This window comes from Phyllobates terribilis, unplaced genomic scaffold, assembly GCF_046119375.1.
Source record: "Phyllobates terribilis strain yellow unplaced genomic scaffold, ASM4611937v1 Scaffold_3__8_contigs__length_932513732, whole genome shotgun sequence".
NCBI lineage: Eukaryota > Metazoa > Chordata > Amphibia > Anura > Dendrobatidae > Phyllobates > Phyllobates terribilis.
In genome coordinates, this window is record NW_027362763.1 from 165,382,799 (window position 1) to 165,408,397 (window position 25,599).

At 42.1% G+C, this 25,599-nt stretch overlaps 1 protein-coding gene across 7 annotated transcripts in view; it reads left to right on the plus strand.

Moving 5' to 3' along the window:
- Positions 1-25,599, plus strand: part of UGGT1 (UDP-glucose glycoprotein glucosyltransferase 1) — a 101,789-nt gene that overhangs the window by 24,494 nt on the left and 51,696 nt on the right. For all 7 annotated transcript variants that reach the window (XM_073674254.1, XM_073674252.1, XM_073674250.1 and 4 more), the window contains exons 7-20: positions 66-162; positions 10,719-10,797; positions 11,865-11,965; positions 14,079-14,178; positions 14,315-14,375; positions 14,807-14,898; positions 16,853-17,003; positions 18,456-18,575; positions 19,300-19,385; positions 20,511-20,646; positions 21,473-21,604; positions 22,293-22,457; positions 24,793-24,913; positions 25,310-25,408. In XM_073674254.1, coding sequence (XP_073530355.1) covers positions 66-162; positions 10,719-10,797; positions 11,865-11,965; positions 14,079-14,178; positions 14,315-14,375; positions 14,807-14,898; positions 16,853-17,003; positions 18,456-18,575; positions 19,300-19,385; positions 20,511-20,646; positions 21,473-21,604; positions 22,293-22,457; positions 24,793-24,913; positions 25,310-25,408 — 1,540 coding nt within the window. The remainder of the gene's footprint in view (positions 1-65; positions 163-10,718; positions 10,798-11,864; positions 11,966-14,078; positions 14,179-14,314; positions 14,376-14,806; positions 14,899-16,852; positions 17,004-18,455; positions 18,576-19,299; positions 19,386-20,510; positions 20,647-21,472; positions 21,605-22,292; positions 22,458-24,792; positions 24,914-25,309; positions 25,409-25,599) is intronic.

The following is a 25,599-nucleotide window of genomic DNA, read 5'->3' on the forward strand; positions in this document are numbered from 1 at the left end:
TTGATGGCCTAGCAGACGGGGCACTGCAATGTTGTGTAACGTCATTCTCCCTTTTGTTCCCTTAGAGTCCACAAGCAGAAAAGGTCTTCCTCTCCGGCTATGGTGTGGAATTGGCCATCAAAAGTACAGAATATAAAGCAAAGGATGACACCCAAGTGACGGGTAACCTTCCCATGTTATTTTAGAAAACAAAGTTCCAAATTCTGAGTTTCATGGGGGGTGAAAGCAGAGCACTACCCACTTCCTCAGCTCCGTTTAGTGTTGGGGCTCTGGCGCTCTTAACTTGTTGCCAGCGCATGGCTAATGAGGCGATCAGTGGTTATGTGACATACCTCTGGCGGCACAGCTCAGTGCACAGCCATGATGAGGGTGCATATGGCACGTAACCTGTGCTGCCACTGATTGACTGCAGCCATCCCATAGTAAAGCCTCGCTCAGACTGGCGTGGTTTCGGTGTGTGATCTTGAGCGCAGTGGACTACACGCATACAAATGATAGTCTATGTTATAGCGCACATGTATGATTTTTCACAGGGACCTTAGGTCTGTGTGTAAGAAATTGCAATATGCACTGATCTGGCCTGTCTGCCTGTTTGTCTATCCATCTGTTTGTAGTTGGTGTGAATCGATATTCGCAGGACCAGGTACATCGGCCACGTCAGTCATCTGTGGCTGTTAGACGGGAGCCTTGAGAATTGCCTCTTTCCTGACGGCATCCATGTCTTCTTTTGATTAGCCGTTCTAGCGTGATGTCACATGTGCATTGTGCTGCAATGTAGACGTTGCACCAAGCTGGCCAATCTGGAGAAGAGACACAGATCCCGCCACAGATCTTATTTGGCCAATGGGCGTGCCTAATAAATTGATTAGCAACAACCGTGTGTGTGCGTGAGTGCGTGCTTACACATATTGTCTCTTTCACAGTCATGGCCGAAAGTGTTGGCACCCTTGAAATTATTCCAGCAAATTAAGTATTTCTCCCAAAAAATTATTACAATTACACATTTTGTTATACACATGTTTATTTCCTTTGTGTGTTTTGGAACAACACAAAGAAACAGAAAAAAAAGGCAAATTGGACATCATTTCGCACAAAACCCCCAAAATGGGCCAGACAAAATTGTTGGCACCTGTACTGTCCTCACTAGTGTTGAGTGAGTATGTTCTGTCCGAGTATGCTCGGGCCGAGCTCCGAGTATTTATAGCTGCTCGGTGATATGGTTGAATCGCTCCCGTGTGCATGATTTGCTACTGTTTGACAGTTTTATTACATGTGAGGAATGTGTAAGAAATAGACAATCCTCACATGTAATAAAACTGTCAAACAATTGCAAATCATGCACACGGGAGCGATTCAACCATATCACAGAGCAGCTGTAAATACTCGGAGCTCGGCCCGAGCATACTCGGCGAAAGGGTTAACAGTACGTACAAGGAATTCAGGAGAGTAGATTTTATCTGTATTTTATTCTTCTCCTCCAGCACACAGCATAACATGTTTCTCAGCAGACTAGAAACCAAAACTAAACTAAAACTCCCCAACTCACTTCCTGTCTCTAACTCCCCAGTCACAAGACTTCCTTTTCTTAAAGAGACAGATCTAAACATTATACATTACATTATCCCTCTTTTTTTTTTTTTTTTCTTTTATACTAACAACCTAAGAAGAACATTTATAATGCAACAGTGCAAAAGCATGTCCAAGAAAGAAAAAAAATAATTATATCTCTTCAATGAGTCTCGATGGAGCCCTTCTTTCTCGTGTAGGGTAATGTCTGTGTTCATTGGGGGTGTCCATCGCCAACGGATCTGCTACCTCCTGTTGGCCCTCTCCACCGTCAGGTAACAAATCTTCCATCAGTGGGAGCCCATTACCATTATTCTGCGGTATGATTTTAAAATGTGAGGAATTTCTGGTTATGGAGTGTCCCTCCCGCTCAACCGTGACCATGTTGCCTTTTCGCTCAGTAACATTATATTTTGCAGGACTATATACAGCTGTAGTTTTGTTGGTTGATCTTTGATGCACAACAACGATATCACCTCTTTTGATGGCACTTGGCTGTACCCTTCGCCGTCTGTCTGCATAATGTTTCATGGCTTGCTTGTTAAAGAAATCCGTTGATCGCACTGAAGAGTCACTTGGTAAGGGATGGCTGGTCACATCAGGGATCCGTATACGAGGCGTTCTGCTGAACATTAGATGAGATGGAGCAGCATTAGTGGTGGAATGTGGAGTATTGCGGTAATTGCGCATGAATTTGTATAATGACTGTTTCAGTGGAGTGTGCTCCAGACTAGCTGCCTTGATTCACTTCCCCATAGTGCGCATGAAACGCTCTACCATTCCATTGGCTTGCGGCCAACAAGGTGTGATTTTTCCTGTGGCAGAACCCCAAGTATTCAGAAAATTGTGTGAACACCTGTCCATTGAATGGAGGTCCATTGTCTTTTTTGACCACTCTTGGAATGGCATATGCAGAGAAAATGTTGTCCAGTTCTGGTATGACACTATTAGCAGACGTTGTAGAGATGAATGAAATGACAGGGTATCTAGAATATTCATCAATTGTTACTAGAATGTATTGGCCATTTGGTAATGGTCCATATATGTCGACTGCCACTTCCTCCCAGACAGCAGTGGGTAACGGAGACATTTGTAATGGTTCTAAGTTTGATGATGGAGTAATTAGTTGACAAGTGGAGCAGTGTCTAATCTTCTCTTCCACCAATTTATCCATATTTGGGAATCACACCTTTTCTCTGAGTAACTTTTTTGTGCCAACAATTCCTAGATGACCTTTGTGTGCTATTTGTATGACTAAGTTGCGCAAGGCCTTAGGTACAACCACTTTGGTACCTCGAAGGATGAGGTGTTCTTCAGTGACTGACAATTCCTCACTTACATTTGAGAATAATTTTAATTCTTTCAGATCAATCCCAGAAGTGGGAAATTTTGCCTTTTGAATTTCATGATACCTTCGATTTTGAATGATTTGTATTAAGGCACAGAGTGTCTTGTCACTTGTTGTTGTATTCACAAACTGATCAACAGAAAGTGCTTTTGGCACTGCGTGAGCCGCAACAAAATGTATGTATTCTTCAATGGAGGAAAGTAGAGGTAGATCATCATTCGTAGGATGTCTTGAGAGATAATCAGCCGGATTACTGTATTTTCCAGGTTTGTGAACAATTTTATAATTGTAGTCCTGTAGACGTAGATCCCATCGTTCGATCCATGCAGGCATTTTAGCTCTGGGATTTCCAAAAATTGTGAGGAGGGCTTGATGATCTGTGACAATGGTGAAGGGAGCTCCATAGAGAAATAAGTGAAAGTGTTCACATCCCCAGACAACTGCCAAGATTTCTTTTTCAGGTTGTGAATATTTTCTTTCAGCGTTTGTTAAGCTTTTACTTGCAGAAGAAATGATGTGGGGATTTTGATTGTCATCCTTGTATTGCGCTAAAATGGCACCTAGTCCCACGGGACTGGCGTCCACAATCGGTTCGGTTCGAAGAGCTGGCCATGGTTGTTGTTGAGCAGAGTTCGTTCTTAATTGTGTCAAAAGAGGCCTGACAGTCTTGGGACCATTGAAAAACACAGCTTTGTTTTGTAAGTTCCCTTAATGGAGTGCTGATTGTTGAAAAATTTGGAATGTATCTAGCACAGTAGCTTGCCATTCCAAGAAAAGAGCGCACCTCGCTGGCATTCTGTGGAATTGCGGCTGCTCTGATAGATTCCACTTTCTTGGGATCAGGTTATACTCGTTCCGCCGAGAAAATGTGACCATAGAACTCCAATGAACTTTTATCAAATTCGCATTTCTCTTTGTTTAACCACTTCCCACCAGAGCCTGTTTTTGCCTTCGTGACCGGGCCAATTTTTTCAATTCTGACCACTGTCACTTTATGAGGTAATTACTCTGGAACGCTTCAACGGATTCCCCTGTTTCTGAAATTTTTTTTTCATGACATATTGTACTTCATGATAGTGGTAAAATTTCTTCGATATCACTTGCGTTTATTTGTGAAAAAATCGGAAATTTGGCGAAAATTTTTAAAATTTTGCAATTTTCAAACTTTGAATTTTCATGCCCTTAAGTCAGAGAGATATATGTCACACAAAATAGTTAATAAATAACATTTCCCACATGTCTACTTTACATCAGCACAATTTTGGAACCAAAATTTTTTTTTGTTAGGGAGCTATAAGGGTTAAAAGTTGACCAGCGATTTCTCATTTTTCCAACAAAATTTACAGAAACATTATTTTAGGGACCACATCTTATTTGAAGTGACTTTGAGGGGCCTTTATGACAGAAAATACCCAAAAGTGACACCATTCTAAAAACTGCACCCCTCCAGGTGCTCAAAACCACTTTCAAGAAGTTTATTAACCCTTCAGGTGCTTCACAGGAATTTTTGGAATGTGGAAGAAAACGATGAACATTTAACTTTTTTTCACAAAAATGTTACTCTAGACACAATTTTTTTATTTTCACAAGGGTAACAGGAAAAAATGGACTACACAATTTGTAGTGCAATTTCTAATGAGCGCGCTGATACCCCATATGTGAGGGAAAGCCACTGTTTGGGCGCTCTGCAGGGTTCGGAAGGGAAGGAGCGCCATTAGACTTTTTGAATGTAAAACTTGTTTGAATAATTAGCAGACGCCATGTTGCATTTGAGGAGCTCCTGATGTGCCTAAACAGTGGAAACCCCCCACAAGTGACACCATTTTGGAAACTAGACCCCTTAGGGAACTTATCTAGATGTGTGGTGAGCACCTTGAACCCCCAGGTGCTTCACAGAAGTTTATAATATTGAGCCGTAAAAATAAAATTTTCGCATTTTTCCCACAAAAAATGTTTTTCATCCCTTAATTTTGCATTATCATAAGGGTAACAGGAGAAATTGCACCATGAAATTTGTTGTGCAATTTCTCCTGAGTACGCCGATACCCCATATGTGGAGGAAAACCACTGCTTTGGTGTACGGCAGGGTTCGGAAGGGAAAGGAGCGCTATGTTGGCTGGGATAGGTTGCAGACCCCATGTCACATTTGAAGAGTCGCTGACATGCCGAAACAGCAGAAACCCCCACAAGTGACCCCATTTTGTAAACTACACCTCTCAAGAAATTCATCTAGGGAAGTAGTGAGTATTTTTTAATTTTTAAATTTATACCATTGGGCAGTGAAGAAAACATAATTATATTTTTACCACAAAAAAATGTTTTACCCTCAGATTTTACATTTTCACACAGGGCAATGGGTAAAAATGGTGCCGAAATGTGTCACACAATTTCTTCTAAAAGTGGCAATACCCCATATGTGGCTGTATCGTACCGCTCAGCCATATGGCGAGATCTGGGGGGGACGGAGCGCTATTTGACAATTGGAGAACAAATTATTGTAGAATAGGCATTTGGATTTGGGAGCACAAAATTTTCTGAATTTCTTTTGGGGGGCAAGGGCCATTTTGCTTTTCCAGAGCCTTTCTGCTACCAGTAACTTGGAAGTCCCTTATATTTTTAACAGATGACGGACCTGAGTGGGGACTAGCTTTTTTTGAAGACTAAGTTGAAGCTTTTATTGGGAACATTTTACGTAACATTTATCCGGCGCTCGAGGCTGAGCACTTACATCGGGGTTTCCATCTAAATTTCCAAGTGATGTAATTCAGATGAAACCCCTGCGGGATCCATTCACTGTAATGAGGCAGCAGAGTTACTCTGGACTCCGTCTGGCCTCTGTTTAGTGGTGTCCTTTTTTTTCAGAAGTGCACAGAACTGTGGCCAAACGCACTTTTATGCACGCCTAAAACAAATGACACCGTGGGATCACAGGCCAGACGGCATCCACAATGGCCTATATCTGCCTCATTACAGGGAATCTTCCGTCATGGGTTCCGTCTGAATCACGTATTTCAGAGATTTACACGGAAACTCTGGTGTAAGTGCTCAGCGCAGAGCGCAGGATAAATGTGAGCAGAGCCTTACTACAATCTTTGGGAGACCTAATAAATCAGTAGCAGGTGAAGAATTGGTTTTATTTATTCTTTACGCCGTACCTCGTGCGGTACAAGTGATGAGATTACTTTATTTTTCGGGTCGGTGCGATTACAGAGATACCAGATTTATATTGGGTTTTTATGACTGGCACTTTTTTTGCAAAATCTAGTTTTTGCATCGCAATATTTTGAGAGCTATAATTTTTCCATATTTCGGCTGACAGTCATGTGATGGCTTGTTTTTTGCGGGACGAGTTGACATTTTTATTGGTACCATTTTTGGGTACGTGACATTTTTTGATCACTTTCTATTCTATTATTTTTGGGAGGTAAAATTAACAAAAAACAACAATTCAGGAATTGTTTTTTGAGGTTTTTTTTTATGCCGTTCTGCGTGTGGTAAAAGTGATCAGGCAGCATTATTCTTCGGGTCAGTACGTTTACAGCGGTACAACACTTACTGTATATTTTTTTATGTTTTGGCGCTTTTACACAATAAAACCATTATTTTTCTTGCATTGCTTTATTCTGAGAGCTATAACTTTTTTATTTTTCGGCTGATGGAGCTGTATGGCAGCTTTTTTTTTGCGGAACAAGATGAAGTTTTCAGCAGTACCATTTTTATTTCCATTTTGCTTTTTGATTGCATTTTTTTCCACTTTTTGTTTGGCGATATGATGAAAAAGCATACTTTTTTGCTCCGTTTTTTATTTATTTTTATTACGGTGTGCACAGAAGGAGTTAATTAGTGTGACAGTTTTATAGATCGGGTTGTTTCGGAAGCGGCGATACCAAATATGTGTACTTTTTTTGTTTTTGCATAAATATACAATATATATATATATATATATATATATATATATATATATATATATATATATATATATATATATATATATATATATATATTTATTTATTTATTGGTTTAATATTTTATTTATTTATTTATTTTGTGATTTTTTTTTTAACAGTTTGAAAACATTTTTTAGACTTGTTTTTACATTTTTACTTAGTCCCTGTATGGGACATTAATTTTTATTTTTCTAATCACTGTTCTCATGCAATGCAATAGACATGTATTGCATTGCATGAGAGCTCTGCTGACAGTTTCACACTGTCTCCTCCTAGACTTCAGCTGCAGGCTGAGCCTAGCAGGAGACCATATATGGCCAATCCGGAGGCGGTCATGTGACCTCCGGCTGCCATGACAACGGTAGGTCCTGGAAGACATCAGGGGGCCGTCGGAGAGGTAAGTGCACGACCCCCTCTCCTCTCACTATCTTCTATATGCCGCGATCACTATAGATCGCGGCATATAGAAGATAGCAAAGGGTTAACATCATTGGGACCTGATCCAATCAGGTCCCGATGATGTCCCCTGTCAGAGCTACTGCCCTGCACTGCACCCGCAGCGCTTGCAGGACCCTGGGGGTCCTGAGAGCTGCGGGTCCACCGACCATTCATAAACGTCAGCGCTGCACAGAGCCCAGGCAGTGCCGACGTTTATGTACAGTGGGCGGTCTTGAAGTGGTTAAAGTGAGTCCAGCAGAGAGCACGCATTCGAAAATGGCATATAGAGCACGATTGTGTTCAGCTTGAGTTTTCCCAAAAACTAATATGTCATCACTGTAATTAAAAGCATTTGGAATGTGTTGGATGACGCTTCTTATTGTATCTTGAAAAATTTCCGCTGCTGAGCCGACCCCAAAAGTCAATCTCTTGTATCTTCTGAGACCCACATGGGTGGAAAATGTTGTCAAGTATCTGGATTCTGGACTCAGTTCCAATTGATGATAGCCCTTATTGAGGTCGAGCTTTGAAAAGACTGTTTCTCCATTTAATAAGTGGATGATGTCATCAATCGTGGGTGAGATATGTCTTTCTCTCTGAATAGCGGTGTTGGGCAGGCGCATATCAACACACAGTCTCACCTGCTCTGGAGTCTTTGGTTTTGGAACTACCACAAGTGGAGAGCCCCATGGAGTGGGACCAGTAACAGTTTCAATAACATCCTCATCCATGAGCAATTGGAGTTCCTTTTCTACCTTCTTTCTCAGGTGAAATGGAATACGCCTGTGAGCCTGGGCTACTGGACGGACACTGTCATCCACATGAAGATGCACTTGAGTCCTTTAGTTTTCCCAATCCACTAAATAGGGAGGGAAAGCTGTTCACCATGGCTTGTACATCCAGATCCGCAGGGTCGGTTATGGTATGAATAATCTGGATGAGTCCTAGTTTTAAGGCAGTGTGATAGCTGGGAAGACAGCCTCCCCATCCGTGCAATGTATGAAAAGTGGTTTTCTGCCTGTTTTCTTTATGGCTAAGTTCAGTGTCAAATTGTCCCTTTGTAACTATAGGTGTTTTAGATCCGTATGGAAAGATCTTAGTATGCACTTGCTGTAGGACTGGCTTTGTTTTCAATTGTTCATATGCATTGCTGTCTATGATATCCACTGAAGCTCCTGTATCTATTGTAAAGGTGATATCAGTGTTGCAGAGGGCGAGCGTGATACAGGGAGACTGTACAGAGCCAGTGACAGAGGTACTGAACACATAATTCTCAGCCACAGACATTTCTTCTATATCCTGATTCACCATCTTTACATTTGCGGGCTTTGTCATAGGTAGAGGAGACTTGTTGTGCGCTGACTTGCAGACAGCTGCAAAATGGTTCCCTTTTCCGCATTTACTGCATGTTTGTTCCATAGCTGGACATCTGTTCAGGGGGTGAGGGATATCTTGTCCACATCTATAGCATTTCTTCTGTTTCGGGGCTTGCTTGTCTTGCGTACTTTTATGTTTGAGATTATACACATGTAAATTATCCCCATTCTCCTTGGCGGTGGCCTGATGATCTGCTATCTCTATAGCATGGGCCATTGTGAGCAAATTATGCAGAGAGAGATCCTGCTGCAAAGCTTTACGTCTTATATTATTAGACGAGCAGGTGACAATTACTTGAGCTAGAATTTCATCATCTACGTCCGTAAATGCACATCCATGTGCTATCTCTTTTAGCCATGTGACATAGGTGTCTATGGATTCTTCTGGAAGCTGCTTAGCAACCCTGAACTTGTATCTTTCATATCTGATGTTTTGTTTGGGGTTGAAGTAGTCAGTGAGAGCTTTGGCGCAGTTGCTGTATGTGTCTGTCACTGCTGCAGGTAACATGCTGTATATGTCATAGACCCCTGTGCCCGCGCAATGCAGGAGCACGGCTCTCTTTCTTTTCTCCTCTTTTATGTCCATAGCTTCCAGAAAGTTCTCAAACTGGTTTAGCCATTTTCTCCAGTTATGAGAGAGATTAATGACATCAGTCATATCAAACTGTGGGAATGTGTGCAAGTAGTCAGCCATGATGGAGTCTCTCAGTGACGCGGACGTGTGAAGCGGTAAAGTAGGGGTCAGTACTCACAGCAGCAGGTGATTCAATCCCATCCTCGTCGCCAGTTGTAGTGTCCTCACGGTACAAGGAATTCAGGAGAGTAGATTTTATCTGTATTTTATTCTTCTCCTCCAGCACACAGCATAACATGTTTCTCAGCGGACTAGAAACCGAAGCTAAACTAAAACTCCCCAACTCACTTCCTGTCTCTTAACTCCTCAGTCACAAGACTTCCTTTTCTTAAAGAGACAGATCTAAACATTATACATTACAGGACCTAACCAAAATTGTGGGTAAATAACTTTGTTTCAATCATGTGATGCTCGTTCAAACTCACTAGTGGCAAGTAACACGTGTGGGCAACATGAAAATCACACCTGAAACCAGATAAAAAGGGGAGGAGTTGACTCAATCTTTGCATTGTGTGTGTGTGCCACACTAAGCATGGAGAACAGAAAGAGGAGAAGAGAACTGTCTGAGGACTTGAGAACCAAAATTGTTGAATATCCACAATCTCAAGGTTACAATCTAATCTCCGGAGATCTTGATGTTCCTTTGTCCACGGTGCACAACATAATGAAGAAGTTTACAACCCATGGCACTGTAGCCAATCTCCGTGGATGGCAGAGAAAAATTAATGAAAGGTTTCAATGCAGGATAGTCTGGATGGTGGATAAGCAGCCCCAATTAAGTTCCAAAGAAATTCAAGCTGTCCTGCAGGCTCAGGGTGCATCAGTGTCAGAGCAAAGTATCCATCGACATTTGAATGAAATAAAACACTATGGCAGGAGACCCAGGAACAGGAAGACACCACTGCTGACGCAGACATAAAAAGGCTAGACTGAAGTTTGCCAAAATGTACGTGAGCAAGACAAAATCCTTCTGAGAAAGCTTCTTATGGACAGATGAGACCAAGATAGAGCTTTTTGGTAAAGCACATCATTCTACTGTTTAACCGAAAACAAAATGAGACCTGCAAAGAAAAGAACACAGTACCTGCAGTCAGATATGGTGGCTATTCAAAAATGTATTGAAGCTCGTTGATGGTTATAAGATTGATTTCAGTTATTTATTCCAAAGGGTGTGCAACCAAATTTTTTTAGTTGAGGGTGCCAACAATTTTGTCCGGCACATTTTTGGGGTTTTGTGTGAAATTATGTCCAATTTGCCGTTTTTTTGTGATGTTCCAATACACGCAAAGCGAATAAACAAGTGTACAACAAAACATGTGTGATTGTAATAATTCCCTGGGAGAAATAAGCTACAACGTGGCTAATTATGACCATGGCTCACTCATTCCGCCATTTCCTCTCTATTCTAGGTAACAGTGTAAATGCCACGGTGGTTGGAGACAATGATCCGCTGGACGAGGTTCAAGGTTTTCTCTTTGGGAAGCTCAGGTACACGTCGTCTTCATTTTCTTCGATAAATGGAGCAGGTTGGAGGGAAGGGGCTTCCTACATGTATGAGATGAGCCGCCAATCCTTTGTATACCACTTCCCACCTACTTGTTTCCCCTCTATCTACCCCCCCTTATTTGATTGACAGCTCAAGCTTCATAAAGCCAGAGAAGGGAGGAGATAAAGGGAAAAAAAGCAAGTGGAAGGTGTATATAAATGATTGGCCGCGCCATGGTGCACCGAGCGCCTGGAATTTGAACAATCATTCTGTGCTGACAGTCCCTTTAAGTGGGATATACTGTATATTAGTATGTATGTAATTAACCATGTATATGCTGGCCTGATTCTTGCTCCTTTTCCCAATCTTGCGCTCATTTCCTTGCCTGCACGCCATGTTCTCAGTCTTTTACTTTACTGTCACCAGTGCAAAGCCACATCTGATTTATTAGCAGTTAGTAATATCCTTACAGCTTGGGAACATGTCCACAGGTCCCATTGTCCTGATGCAGACTTCATACATGTTTGTTATGGGGATTGTCCACTTTTGGGTATATTTTATTTGCTTTATTAAATGCAGTTAAGTCTAAATATCTTTTTTTTGTCATTGGGTTTCATTTAAAATGTTGCCTCATTTACCTTTCACAGTCTCTGTGTTGTATTTTCTATTGCTGGCAGCAGAATGAGTTTACCGAGTATCCATCAGTGAGCTCGTTTCACAATCTTATGGGAGAATATGTAGATCTTTTATCTGGCCCTCTCAGCTGATTGATGCCAGCAAACAAAAAAGCCAAACGGTGCAACATTGTTTATGAAACCCAATTGCAAAAATGATTTTTAGCTCCAAATACATGCATTTAAGATTTAAAAAAAAAAAAAAAATTAAAGGCCCCAAATGGGGACATTCTCTCTAAGTGTCCTTGTCTTATATAATTTGGCAACTGATTTGACTGCTGCAGTCAAAAATGTCCCTAATTATTCTTAGTTTCCTCATGTATTCTGCAGTTGCAGTTTGACTTTCACTTTAAATGTTGAAATTATTACCTATAGAACAAGGGTTTTCTTTGCAGGCAGCTGTATCCGGAGCTACAAGAGCAGCTGAAGGAACTGCGGAAACATTTGGTAGAAAGCACCAACGAGATGTCCCCTCTGAAGGTGTGGGAGCTGCAAGGTACTGTAAACGACATTCTGTCTGTAGAGCTCTGTTCACACTGCTATCACAGCTTCCCTTTTTTCAGAAGGATGTCAGAAATTCCAATGAATTGCTATCCCCCTTGTGAAGATCAGAGATTGTGGTTTTAATAATCACCTAGGCAGGTTAACAATGCAACAATATTTTTTTCTTCACATCCATGGTAATGCAGCAATTCCAGGTAAATGGCCAAAATACAGTTCTCTCAGTCCTCAAGATCCCCTCCCTGGGGCGGTAGTTCCACTGCTTTTGTGCCAGGCGATACTCACTGTCCCCCAACTTTTGGTTGGCCCACAGATTTCATATTTCCAGCCATTATAGTCTGTAGCCACAGTCCACGATCTTCCATATGACAGATAAAATAGAAGCAAAGGTATCCAGCTGCAACAGTCCTTTTAAGAAAGTTTATCAAATCCAGACGACAGATCCCACAACTGTAGCACGTTTATCCAGCCCAGTCGGCAGCCTAGCTTTACTCCTTAAGCCATCGATCTATCCATGGTCCAGGTCCTCAGACTAGATCCTATCCCTTCGACATCGTTCCACCAACTCCCCACTAAACATGTGGCATCTTTCCTCCTTCACTGGGATCAGCCCCCTGAATGGGCAGAACTGTTCTCACCCCCTCCCCTAAACCTATGTGTGCATTAGCGGAGGTATTTTTCTCAGGCTGAACCCATCACCTGGGCCTGCATGTGAGATTCCCTGTGGTGACTGCTCTGCCGGATCTACTTTCAACACTCACACAATGGACCTAGTCGCTATTTGAACAATGGTTAGAGGCTCCTGAGATACTGATGAGATTACTGGAATGTTGAACACTTTACAAGTGAAATTAGTTCACATACTGACAAAAAGCAGAATAATAGAACACAGCAAGAAATCTCTAATAAAACACAACAATAAGATCGACGAAAATCGGTGCTCCGTTCTGGAAAAGTCTTTAGTAAATGGGCAGCTCATCACACCCCTTATATCAGGTTGGTCGGGGATTTCCACTCTCGCCGGTCCCACCGATCAGCTGTCTGAAGGGGTCTCAGTGGCCCTGGGATGTCGACACACAAGAGGTCGCTGTTGGCTGAGACTTCCATTACACACGAACGCTTGATTTGGCTGCCAGAAGTGTGGGCAAGAGAAAGAGCCGCTGCCCCACACTTCTGGCAGCGGTTTATCTGCCCTGAGAAGAAAAGGATCAGGTGCTTTAATTAACCTCTTTGACCAGGGGATTTTTTGCGCTTTGTTTCCTTTACCCTTCTTCCAAGAGCCATTACTTTTTTTTTTTGCTAGACGAGTTTTTATTTTTACCGTTCAGTGACATAAGATCATTCTCCATGTCAGCACAATTAACGTGATCCCAAATGTAATTCGTTTTTACTTTTGCTTAAGTGGTGAAAAAATCTTTGTAATCTTGTAAAAAAAAAAAAAAAAAAAAAAAAAAAAAAAAAAAAAAAAGCAAAATAAATTCTGCCGCAATATTCTGAAACCCATAACTTACTGATATTTCAGTTCGGAGTATTGCGAGGGCTTGTTTTTTTTGTGCGTGGATCTGACGTTTTTATTGATACTTTTTTTTGGGCAGATAAAACATTTTGATTTCTTTTTAGTGAAGTTTTTTTGCGTAGATGTGGCAACAAAAAAATTAAAATCTGCAGTAAAACTGTAAAATAATGTCCTCCAACAAAGTAGAGCCATAGGCTGGGCTTTATGGGCGGATGACAGCAATAGAGGCCACCAGCAGACTCCCGGCTCCAGTGGTAACACATGAATTCCCCCGCGTTCGCGTATTGGGTGATCATTGGGAGCCGGTGGCAATTGTGTCATTTAAATGCCGCTCTCAATTACTGACAGCGGCATTTAAATTGTTAAACTGCTGCAAACTGGGCACACTCTGGTCGCTGCAGTTACATAAGCAGCATAACACAATCTGCCTGGTACCGTGCAGGCTCATGTGGTTGTGAAGGGGTTAAGTTGCCCAATCCTTCACTCCATTGGTATTGAACCCGAGACTGTAATATAAAGGCCGCATATTCAGGGGATCTGATTGTATAGCCTTAATATATTTCTTCCTAATTAATGTTTTCTTTCTTGTAAGATCTCAGTTTCCAGACGGCGGCTCGTATCCTGGCCGCTCCTTCTTCAGAGGCTCTCCTGGTGATGAAGGATCTCAGCCAGAATTTCCCCACAAAGGCCAGGTACCGTAACCTCATCCATCTGTTGTAGGACAATTCTCATGGTTATTTTTCTCACTTGTAGTAATAAATAAGATTATGTTCCATGTGGTTAATATCTACAAGATGGATGTGCTTATACTCTGTATTTTATCAATAGGACATTAACCAGGACTGTAGTGGACTCTGCCATGAGGATGGAGGTAGAGGAGAACCAAAAGGTAAGTTTTAATTAGCTGTTTGTCTGATTGCAAAATTAGGTTCCATATACTAATGTGTCAAAAATTACAAAAAATAAATATATTTGTGAGGGCTGTGTTATTGAAAAATATAGTCAAGCTAAACTTCATGATCTGGTATGTGACCTTGAGACCAGCTGAGTGGCAATATGGCACTACATTTTTCTAATGCCTTGTTAGTGCTCAGACCCGCTAATCTAACGTTGATTGCATATCCGAGTAATATGGCATCAATATCTGTACAAAGATCGCCCCATTAAGATTTGCTAAGGATTTTTCGGCAGTGTTTCTGCAGCCAAATCCACAGAAAAATCATGCATTAGGCCCGGTTAACCACATTCTGTTTCACCCTCTGCGCTTTATCAGGGGCTCAATTTCAATGACTAATTTTATGGCTCTTTTCTGTCACTCAGTACTTTAAGGGCACCTTGGGGCTGCAGCCTGGAGACTCGGCTCTGTTTATTAATGGACTGCACGTTGATCTGGACAGTCAGGATATCTTCAGGTAATGGAAGCGCAGAAAGACATAAGACCTTGCTAATTTTTTTTTCATTATGCGTCAAGGAGAAGGCAAATATATTTTGGGTTATTTACAACTCCAAGAGCAATGAATCCATAATTTAAGCAGTGTTTGTATTAGACAGGTACTTCATTGATCAGGTGAGATATGTCAGCTAAACCCACCACATATCTAATGTATATGGGGGTGTCCTGACACTCCCCGATGGCAAATGGATGGCAGTATTGAGCATGTTAAAATAGAAAGAGACGTTAGCTCACCCATATATCGAAGATCGATGCAGAGGAAGCTGCCGCAAAGATTAGAAATAGGAAAAAAGTTCTATCATCTAAATCTTCATAAAAACTCTCTACATTATAGAAAAATATTAAAAAATTCACTAGTCCGTAATCAACTGGATTACAAGCAAACGCGTATCAGACTGCTGTCCTTAGCCATTGCGGCAGTGACTATGGACAGCAGTCTGAGATGCGTTGTTTGCTTGTAATCCAGTTGGGTACGGACTTGGGACTTTTTTTAAAATATTTTTCTACACTAAAAAGTTTGTATGAAGATTTTGATGCTGGAACTTTTTTGCTATTGAGCATATTGGATTTTATTTTACTTGATCCATTCTTCTAATAAGAGATAAGAATAAACCGGAGGTGGTGGAGTTTGAGGGAAAAGCCTCCAGCCTGATGAGTTTTTGGATCACTGCTATAAAAGGTGGCACCTGTAAAGGGGATGTCTGGGCTGAAATGAAAAGTTTGCAGTCACTGTATGTGGCTTCAGACTGCCGAATCGTCAGTGTGTGATGTGCGCATTCTCGTGATTCCTCTTTACTCATCGTGCTGGTGAACAGTCACATGACAGTATGTCTGTGATTTGCATACTTACAATCACTTGCCAACTAGACTCCTGCTCTCCTTTCAATTCTTTAGCATTGAGAGAATCCGGGTGAGACTGTGGCACGTGACCACCCACCCGCACGGGAAATACAGTGGAATCATGACACATCACACTCTGTAACTATTTGTCAGTGTGCAGTCACATAGCGTACCTGCAGACTTTTAATTTCAGCCAGACAACCCCTTCAAGGCTATTTTTTTAAGTGTCTTTTTGGAATTTTTTGCGGCAACTTCAGTGCCAAGACCTTTAAAATAAAGATATTTTGATGTCCCCTGATGAAGCATTTGTGAAACGCGCATCAGGTGTTTGGTGGCTGAGCCTTTTATTTTTATTTTTTTGCAGTTTATGTGACCTACTTTGCAGAGAATATATTTTCTTGGTACTTCAATATGCTCATTAATTGCACCTATTTGTCAATTATACATATATCTTTTTTGAGCATATCTATTAATTTAATATTTAGGCGTTTTTTTGGGTCACCCATCAAATTTTCTTGTGCTTGTTCCACTGAGCATCAACATACTTCTACATATGTATACTTTCTATCTAGTAAAAGGTTTTTAGTTTTACTTTAAAAAAAAATAAATACTTTGGTCCTTGCACATTTTTTGCTATATTGGTTTTTGTCTCATGACTGTGCTTTTGGCTCCTATTATTTTGCTTGGGGTTATAATTTTTCTTCGTGTATATATAAACTGAAGTCATCAGAAGGAGGGACTACTAGAAGAAGCTCTAATAGGCGAAACATGTGCACAGCAAGTGTTTTTTTACAATGCAGCGCATATGTTCATTCTTTCTAGAAAAAAATTTGAAGCCCTTTTTCAGGCAGGTTCCTGAGTGAACTCGTCTGAAAAAGATGCCATGTGCACGTACCCTAAGATGTTCTTCTAAAAAAAATTGACTTTATAGGAACGTCCCAGCTCACATTCAGTTGCATAAACCTGGAGAAAGCTTTATACTGTATATATGCGGAGTGTGACGACATAGTGCAGCTCACCATCTGATCAGTGCAGTGTTCACCTCATGATTCAGTTTCTTTTTTTTATTGCAGCCTGTTTGATGTCTTGCGTAATGAAGCTCGGGTGATGGAAGGTCTCCACCGCTTGGGTATCGAGGGCTCAGCCCTCCATGATGTTCTCAAGCTCAACATCCAGCCGACTAACTCTGACTATGCTGTGGATATCCGCAGTCCTGCTATATCGGTAACTCCTCTCATATTATATAGGAGTCTTCACCCTATAATAGTAAGGCACAGAACAGATATATACTTATATCACTCCATTACTACATGTGTTGTGGAGCGGCTTCCATTCTCCACCTCTCCATAACCTGACCCCACAGATTTCCAGCTTACATCGGCATGTCTGGATTCATGGCCGTGCTGTCCTATGGAGGAGCGACAGTTCTGTATGCCCCAAGCCTTATCACTAATAAGCCTCGTTTCTGCCCCTGTCTCTGGCCGCAGACTCGATGAGCCGGTGTTCGGTTTGGGCAGGGGGGTCCCATTTCTTCCTTTTAGATCAGGTTCTGTCTCTTCATGTGGGATCTGATGGGACGTGGAGGCTGCATCCAATCTAAAAAGAGGAACAGATTCTTTCTTTTTCTTTAAACTTGTGATCGCAATGGATATTTTCTGTTTTTTTGGTGATATTTTAATTTGGATAACATAGGACACAAAGGTTTCTGAATAATGTCAATCACAAGCGTTGAATTCACTTCCCGCTGGGTGCACTTTGTATGAATAGAGAAGAAAAGTGCCAGCACCCATACGGCCCATTAAAATGTCATGCTTTTATTCTTGTACAATTAAAACCATCGGTACAGCTTCCGATATAGTCCCATAAATCGGGTGCCAGCACTGACGCAGTTGGGGCCAGTGATGATGTTATTGTAATGCTACAACTAACTTATCCCTGTTACAAGATGGCGCAGCTATTCGGATGCCTGACCCCCGCTCCATTCATTCTCTGGTGCTGCCTGGAGGAGCCGAGCACAGTGAATGGCAGCCCCATGGGCAATGAATGGAGCGGGTGCATCGCAGCTCCATTCTAACGGGGATAAAAGTGACCCCTTCTGCCGATCAGTATATGCCCCAGCAGTCGGACCCCCAACAATTAACAAGTTATCACATTTCCTATCAGGTGGATGTTGATGTTCATGTACTGCTCCGAGGCGCCACACTCATCTTCTACTCAACAATCAGTCTCGTGTAGATTTAGGGGTTACTGTGACCTCTGATACTGATGGCTTTAATTGTACAATAATTAAAGCAAGACATTCCAATGAGCTGTGTAATTAAGTTGGTATAAATGGGTGAAGTGTAGACATTTTGACTCTACAGTAGCTTAGCTTCAACAATATTGTTGGTCCAGATTAAAGCACATGTAACATCGGCAGGTTCTCTGCACAAACAAGGAAAACTGCAGCTCACCCAAGTAGGATATCCTAATTGCTTGGAAGCGTAGTCTGGTAAGTGTCCTTGTAGATAAAGAAGCTAATCCAGCAAGGAAGATCCTTAAAATTCTTAGTATTTCATGTCCATTGAAATCCCATCCATCTCATAGATAACCGCAGACACATTTCAGACTCCTTCTTTACTCATCTTCTGGAGTGAACACTCAGCCTCACGCTCTGCTTTCCTGCTTCCTTTGCAGTGGGTGAATAACCTTGAGCTGGACGGGAGGTACAACTCCTGGCCTTACAGCGTTCAGGAGCTGCTCCGGCCGACCTTCCCCGGAGTCATCCGGCAAATCCGCAAGAACTTCCACAACTTTGTAAGTGATTTTGACTTTTATTCGGCTTATTAAAGAAAATCAATACTATGAAAAGGGAATTATAATCACATACGAGGAATAATACTATCAGAAAGACGTCTAAAGGTGAGCCCTGACCCCTGGAATAGATGGGCGTTGTACCCATTTGGCCTTTAGCTTATTACAGTTTTATGAAAGCTTCTGCAATATTGGATTCTCAGATTGGGCAAAATTGCAGAATTTATTGTTTTATTTTCCATCTATAGATACATATGGCATATTGATCAGATTAAGTAATAAATGTCTTCTCCGTATGGGTGGAAATGCTTGAGATGCCGAATATACCGTTCCGGTGGTGTTAAAGTGAATAATACCTGTTTGCACTCCATTATAGAGGATGAGAGTTAGGCTGCGTTCACATCTTGCAACAAGGGAACGTTGTTATCACTGTGGCTCTCCGAAGTCGCATTTTTCCAAAATACCGAAAAAAAAGCACATATAATTTTTGAAGTGATTTCACTTGACTTGTGCCCAAACTAAAACTATTTTTGCAGAGATTTCACTAAAATTCCATAAAAAAAAAAAAGCTGTTTTATCAGAATTCTGGAAATTGCAGCAAAGACAACAACCAGCATAAAGCTGCACCACGGTCACAAGGTCAGAGCGAAGCTTTGTGGAAGCTGCCGTAATAAATGACAGGGCTTTTACAGCTTGGTCCCTGCATTATTTTTGTGTTTCTCCCCAGGTTCTTTTCATTGACCCGGAGCAGGAGTCTACGTCTGAGCTGATAAATGTAGCCGAGATGTTCCTCAATAATCACATACCTCTCAGGTCAGTTCTTTACTAGATCTGTCCACATTAGTGCGTATTATTTTGCTTTGTGATTATTACTTAGAGGGATTGTCCTGTCCAGAAAACCCCCTTTAGTAGAGCGGATAGATGTTATAGAGGGCTTTCTGATACTCAGCCTGAGTGGAGGGGAAATGAATGGCCGCACTAAACTGTATGGCAGATAGGAGATGGAGAAGCCGGAGCTTTGCCCGATAGTTGTCAGCTTCATTTACATGGGCATTTGTGTTCACAATCTCTATTGATGGCTACTTCATTAGTACCATTAACTTGGTTTGATTCCTCTTTTTGTACAAGTGAATACAACCTATTCAAGACTTCTGTTAAAGGGAAACTGTCAGCCAATTTTTGTTATGTAATCCGAGAGCAACATAATGTAGGGACAGATAACCTGATTCCAGCAATGTGTCACTCACTAGGCTGCGTGTTACAGTTTCAGTACAATCAGTGTTTTATCAGCAGGAGATTATCAGTACAGGACTAGGTGTCTCGTGTCATGTAGTCCTCCTGCTCTGTGTAATCCCGCCCCCACTACTGATTGGCAGCTTTCTGCCAATATACAGTGTACAGCCAATCAGTGGTGTGGGCGGTGCTATACACAACTCAGCATTCAGAGAACTGGTAAATCTGCAGCAGAGAAATCTGGGATTGCATGAAAATGACAAAATGCAGAACAGCAAGTAATACATCGCCGGAATCAGGGTCTCTGCCCCTACTTCATGCTGTTCTCCAATTACATAGCAAAAACATGCTGACAAATTCCCTTTAATATTGTTTTCGTGACTAATCTGTGGTCTGACTTGTTTAGGGAATGTGTTACTGTGGTTCTCATCAGTTTTTGTAGGGATGTGCCAGGTCCTTCTTGGCTAGAGATGCTCTTTGTACCCGCTCGCTGCTAAGGGTCTGAATAGACCACCCTATTTAATTAGCTCAGGACTCCCTTGAGTGCCATTTAATAAACTACTTTTTCTAAACCAGACCATCCCCTCTAAAGGTAACAGGCTTGTTACAAAAAAAAATAAATATCTAAAAATAAAATAATAATCAACTCTGAAGGTCGTGCATTCTTTCACCACCAGAGGGCGCCTCATGTTGTGTTTCTTGCAGGATTGGTTTGGTGTTTGTTGTGAATGATGAGGAGGAGGTGGACGGCTTCCAGGACGCCGGTGTCGCTCTCCTGAGGACTTTCAACTACGTGGCTGATGAAGAGGATAATTATGACGCTTTCCAGATGATTGTATCAGTAGGTTTTCCTTTTTTTGTATATTTTTTTTTTATATAGGAATTGCAAAGAAATACTGTCTGCACCGTGTTTGGAATTGTAACACTCTCCTTGATAAGTCTAGTGCGTAGTTATGGCGGCTTTAACATATACATGGGCATTTTGTTGTCTTTGTAGTATAAATGATGACCAAGAAGGCAGAAGCATTAATCGCTGCTTTCTTTGGGGATTCTCCGCATTGGCACCCTGGTTAGCCTCCTGCAGCCGATTACTACGCCGGGCATGGATGTTCATCAGTCACACCATGCACATATTAATGTCCTCAGAACCCACGCATTTCGGGTGCGACTGGTGGATCAGCTAATATGTATGGGGGTCCTAATTCTTTCCTGGCTGCAAATGTTTGGGGAAAAGATGCATTGGGCATGTTACATTTTACTATACCTGATCCTTTGTTCTCAAGGGAGAGAAGCCAACGCCAGAGGTGTCTGGCAGCGGATTATTACAAAGTATTGTGGGTTTTTCTTATAATATATTGATTTTGTCGCGTAAGGTCCAGGATGAGAATGATGAATGGGGACATTTTTGCATAGAAACCCATCTGAATGAGGCTTCCTTAAAGACTATGGACTCCTTTGACTTGGAATAAATGATTTTTACGTGTACGAGTGGTTACCTTTTAGTTATTACCCATTGAGAACTCCTGCTCGCCGGTCTGTGTTGGTTGAGGGATTCGGGTGGAATTGGCTTTTGTTCGTCAGCTCTTCGAATGTTTACGGCTAACTTTAAAACCACGTCAAATTGTCTTTTTCTCTGATTGGGAACTGTTTAATTTTCTCTCATGTAGATCTACAGCAAGGTGCGGACTGGTGAGAGGCTGACGGTGAAGCATGTCACCAGCGTGCTGGAGGAGAAGTACCGATACGTGGAGCCCAGCAGCATTCTGGGCCCGGACTCCGCTTATGACCAGAATAGAAAGGTAACAGCGACTAATAGTGCTGCTGAACTGTGCGAAATGCAGAAAGTGAGAACTTTCAGACTGGACGGGACCCGATCTAAAGAGGTGAACCCTCACAAGCTCTCAGCGTAGGATGAATCGTGGGAAACCCCGCTGAGCACTAGGACAGAAGAAACCACATGACTGAAAGTAGACAATGGTTGTCTGTTATCACCACCATTCTTATGATCCTGAATTTGGGGAATATGGGCAATGCATTTAAGGTTGATTTTAGGAAATAGGGCAGGTGATTGTGTACTGATCATTTATTAGAGATGAGTGAATCCATTCTCAGGACCCAGGTCCAGCAGCCAGGACTATAGTCCATGACCCCTGGACGGGAGCCCTGAGAACCGCTTCCTACCTGCCGCCATCCCTCACTTGTCTCGCTGTTAGCCGGCTCTGGACGACGTCACTGTTGCAGCATGATGAACACATGATGTCGCGCCAGTCCAACTACTTAAAAGGGCAGCCGACAGGTTGTAGGAAGTTCACAGGGCTCCCGTCCAGCAACCACGGACTACTGACCTGGCTGATGAACCAGTGCCGTGTGAAATTATTCCCTCATCTCTATCATTTATTCATACAGAACTCTGTCTCGGATAGTGAGGCTTTTAGTTTGGATCTATCTGTAACATGATGGTAACTGTCCGGCTCCCATTTTCCACAGGAGGGGAAGCAGTACTTCCTGCAGACCGGACTGTCCCCGCTTCCTGTGGTCCTCTTCAATGGAATACCGTTTCCAAAAGACCAGCTAGATCCTGATGAACTGGAGACCGCCACAATGCACAAAATCCTCGAGACAACTACAGTTTTCCAGAAAGCTGTGTATCTGGTGAGTCTCGTGATCTTTCATGTGACCGTAGACACTTGTGCCACCCTCGCTTCAGGGTGCGATGACCGAGTCCGGACCTTCACTTATTGTCTTCTGGAATTCCATCATTGTTTCATAAAAAAAGCATCTGGAGAGTGATTCCTGCGGTGTTATTGCACACTGCTGGCTAATATGACGCCTCCCGGACTGATTGGGGGAATTACACTGTCCATTCGTGGCCATAACACTTGTGTGCAAATAGGAGACACGGCCGTGCCTCTTGCTCAGTAAGGCCAGGAGGATGCATGTCGGTGGTATACCACAGACACTTTTCTCTGATGTTTAAGGATGTCATCCATGTAAGAGATGACCTCTATCCCCCTGAAACACAGAACGTGCCATAGCGGCAGTAATGTCCTTTGTGAACACGCAGGGAGCTGTAGTCAGCCTGAAAGGGAGGGCCACAAGCTGAAAATGGGACTGCGTGACTGCGAAGCAGAGAAACTTCTGGCACCCTGGAAAATTGGGATGTGGAGATGGGCATCCTGTATGTCCCCTGAGGAGAGAAATTCTCCGGCTTCAAGGAGGCAGCAACTAAGTAAAGTGACTCCATCCTGAATCCTCAGAACTTGTTCAGCAATTGTAGGTCCAGAATGAGACGGACTGAACCATCCTTCTTTGTGGCTGATAAAAAGGTATGAATAAAAACCTATGCACCGTTCCTGAGTAGGAGCCGGAACAATGACGCCTGATGGAGAAGAGAAGAAATGTCTTGCAGGGTGTCCGTGGAGGGCGAGATTGAAATAAAACATCTCGTGGGGGAGTAGAGAATTCTATCTTGTATCTTGAGGACATAATTTCTATAACCTAGGCGTCAGAAGAATACAGAAAGTAAAGAATACATCAGACCCGTGTCTGCCTCCTCAGGGACACTAAGAATAAAGAAAGTAATGAATACATCAGACCCGTGTCTGCCTCCTCAGAGACACTAAGAATAAAGAAAGTAATGAATACATCAGACCCGTGTCTGCCTCCTCAGAGACACTAAGAATAAAGAAAGTAATGAATACATCAGACCCGTGTCTGCCTCCTGAGTGACAATAAGAATAAGGAAAGTAATGGATACATCAGACCTGTGTCTGCCTCCTGAGTGACAATAAGAATAAAGAAAGTAATGAATACATCAGACCCGTGTCTGCCTCCTCAGTGACACTAAGAATAAAGAAAGTAATGAATACATCAGACCCGTGTCTGCCTCCTCAGTGACACTAAGAATAAAGAAAGTAATGAATACATCAGACCCGTGTCTGCCTCCTCAGTGACACTAAGAATAAAGAAAGTAATGAATACATCAGACCCGTGTCTGCCTCCTCAGAGACACTAAGAATAAAGAAAGTAATGAATACATCAGACCCATGTCTGCCTCCTCAGAGACACTAAGAATAAAGAAAGTAATGAATACATCAGACCCATGTCTGCCTCCTCAGAGACACTAAGAATAAAGAAAGTAATGAATACATCAGACCCATGTCTGCCTCCTGAGTGACAATAAGAATAAGGAAAGTAATGAATACATCAGACCCGTGTCTGCCTCCTGAGTGACAATAAGAATAAGGAAAGTAATGGATACATCAGACCTGTGTCTGCCTCCTGAGTGACACTAAGAATAAAGAAAGTAATGAATACATCAGACCCATGTCTGCCTCCTGAGTGACAATAAGAATAAGGAAAGTAATGGATACATCAGACCCGTGTCTGCCTCCTGAGTGACACTAAGAATAAAGAAAGTAATGAATACATCAGACCCATGTCTGCCTCCTGAGTGACAATAAGAATAAGGAAAGTAATGGATACATCAGACCTGTGTCTGCCTCCTGAGTGACACTAAGAATAAAGAAAGTAATGAATACATCAGACCCATGTCTGCCTCCTGAGTGACACTAAGTTAAAATGAAACAAGTTAACAGTCCATTAAAAGTTAAAAAACCTAATGGACTTTTATCTTGTTTCAATAAACTGACATTTTTTATCCAGTCGGTTGTAACGGAAACTACCCTCGTTTTTCTCTCTGTCAGCTGTAATCACCAGCAGGTTTGGCACCCACTGGTTTCTAATCACAGCAATGGATTCATCTATGTTACCAGCGTGAACAGCTCTAACCCTCCCCCTCTCTCCGACCTCCTACACTGAGGAATATTGGTGGGTTCTTAGGACTCTAATGAATTATGTTGGCAATCAGAGAGCTGTGCACGGTTTGAGGGGTTTATTTAGCGTTTCATTGTACATTACTGACATCTTCTCATTATGCTTGGAATCTGCATGGAGCTGAACACACTTTATACACTTTTTTTTTTAGGGAGAACTGACCAACGATCACGATGTTGTGGATCACATTATGGCTCAGCAAAACGTAGTTCCCCGGATTAACCTGCGGATCCTGGACATGGACCGGCAATACCTGGACCTCACGGCCATCAGTAAGTCACTACATACATTTCTATAATGCATTGAGTTAAGTGTCTGGGTAAAAGGACCTGGATTTAGTGGAGCGGCAATTTCTGATTTATTATAATTTATGCCAGAATTTATAACACAAATGTACAAGTGCTCATAGCGGACATAGATATTTGCCTGGCCTACACACAGCCAAATTCTTTGTTCTGAAAGCGCTCACCTTTAGTAATATTTGTAGCATGTATTGATCGATTCCTCACTTGCAGTCATTGAATTGTAACCAGATTCTGAAGATTTATCTTGTATTTAGTGCTTGTGATACATTTTTTTTAATAAATCCCAGCATCTAGTAATATATTATCTCTCCCGTATTCATTATGATCCTGCCCGTTCCTCATGATGACTTCTGTGCTTCGCAGATAACTTCTTTGTGGATGATTATGCCAGATTTAGCGTATTGGACTCGGATGCGAAGAGCGCAGCCATAGCCAACAGCATGAACTACCTGACTAAGAAAGGTAAGAGAAGAGGCGTCTGTAGCCATGGAGCCATTGTCAGTGAGCACAAAGGTGGGGTCTTCTATTAGTAAAGTGGACAGAGAACTGCGGATAGGACCACAGTGATGGGGGACCCCTGGGATCAGGAGTACTTACAGAAAGAACCGGGGTCTTTAGTGCCCATATAATACCGAGCACCTCCAGGGCATCGA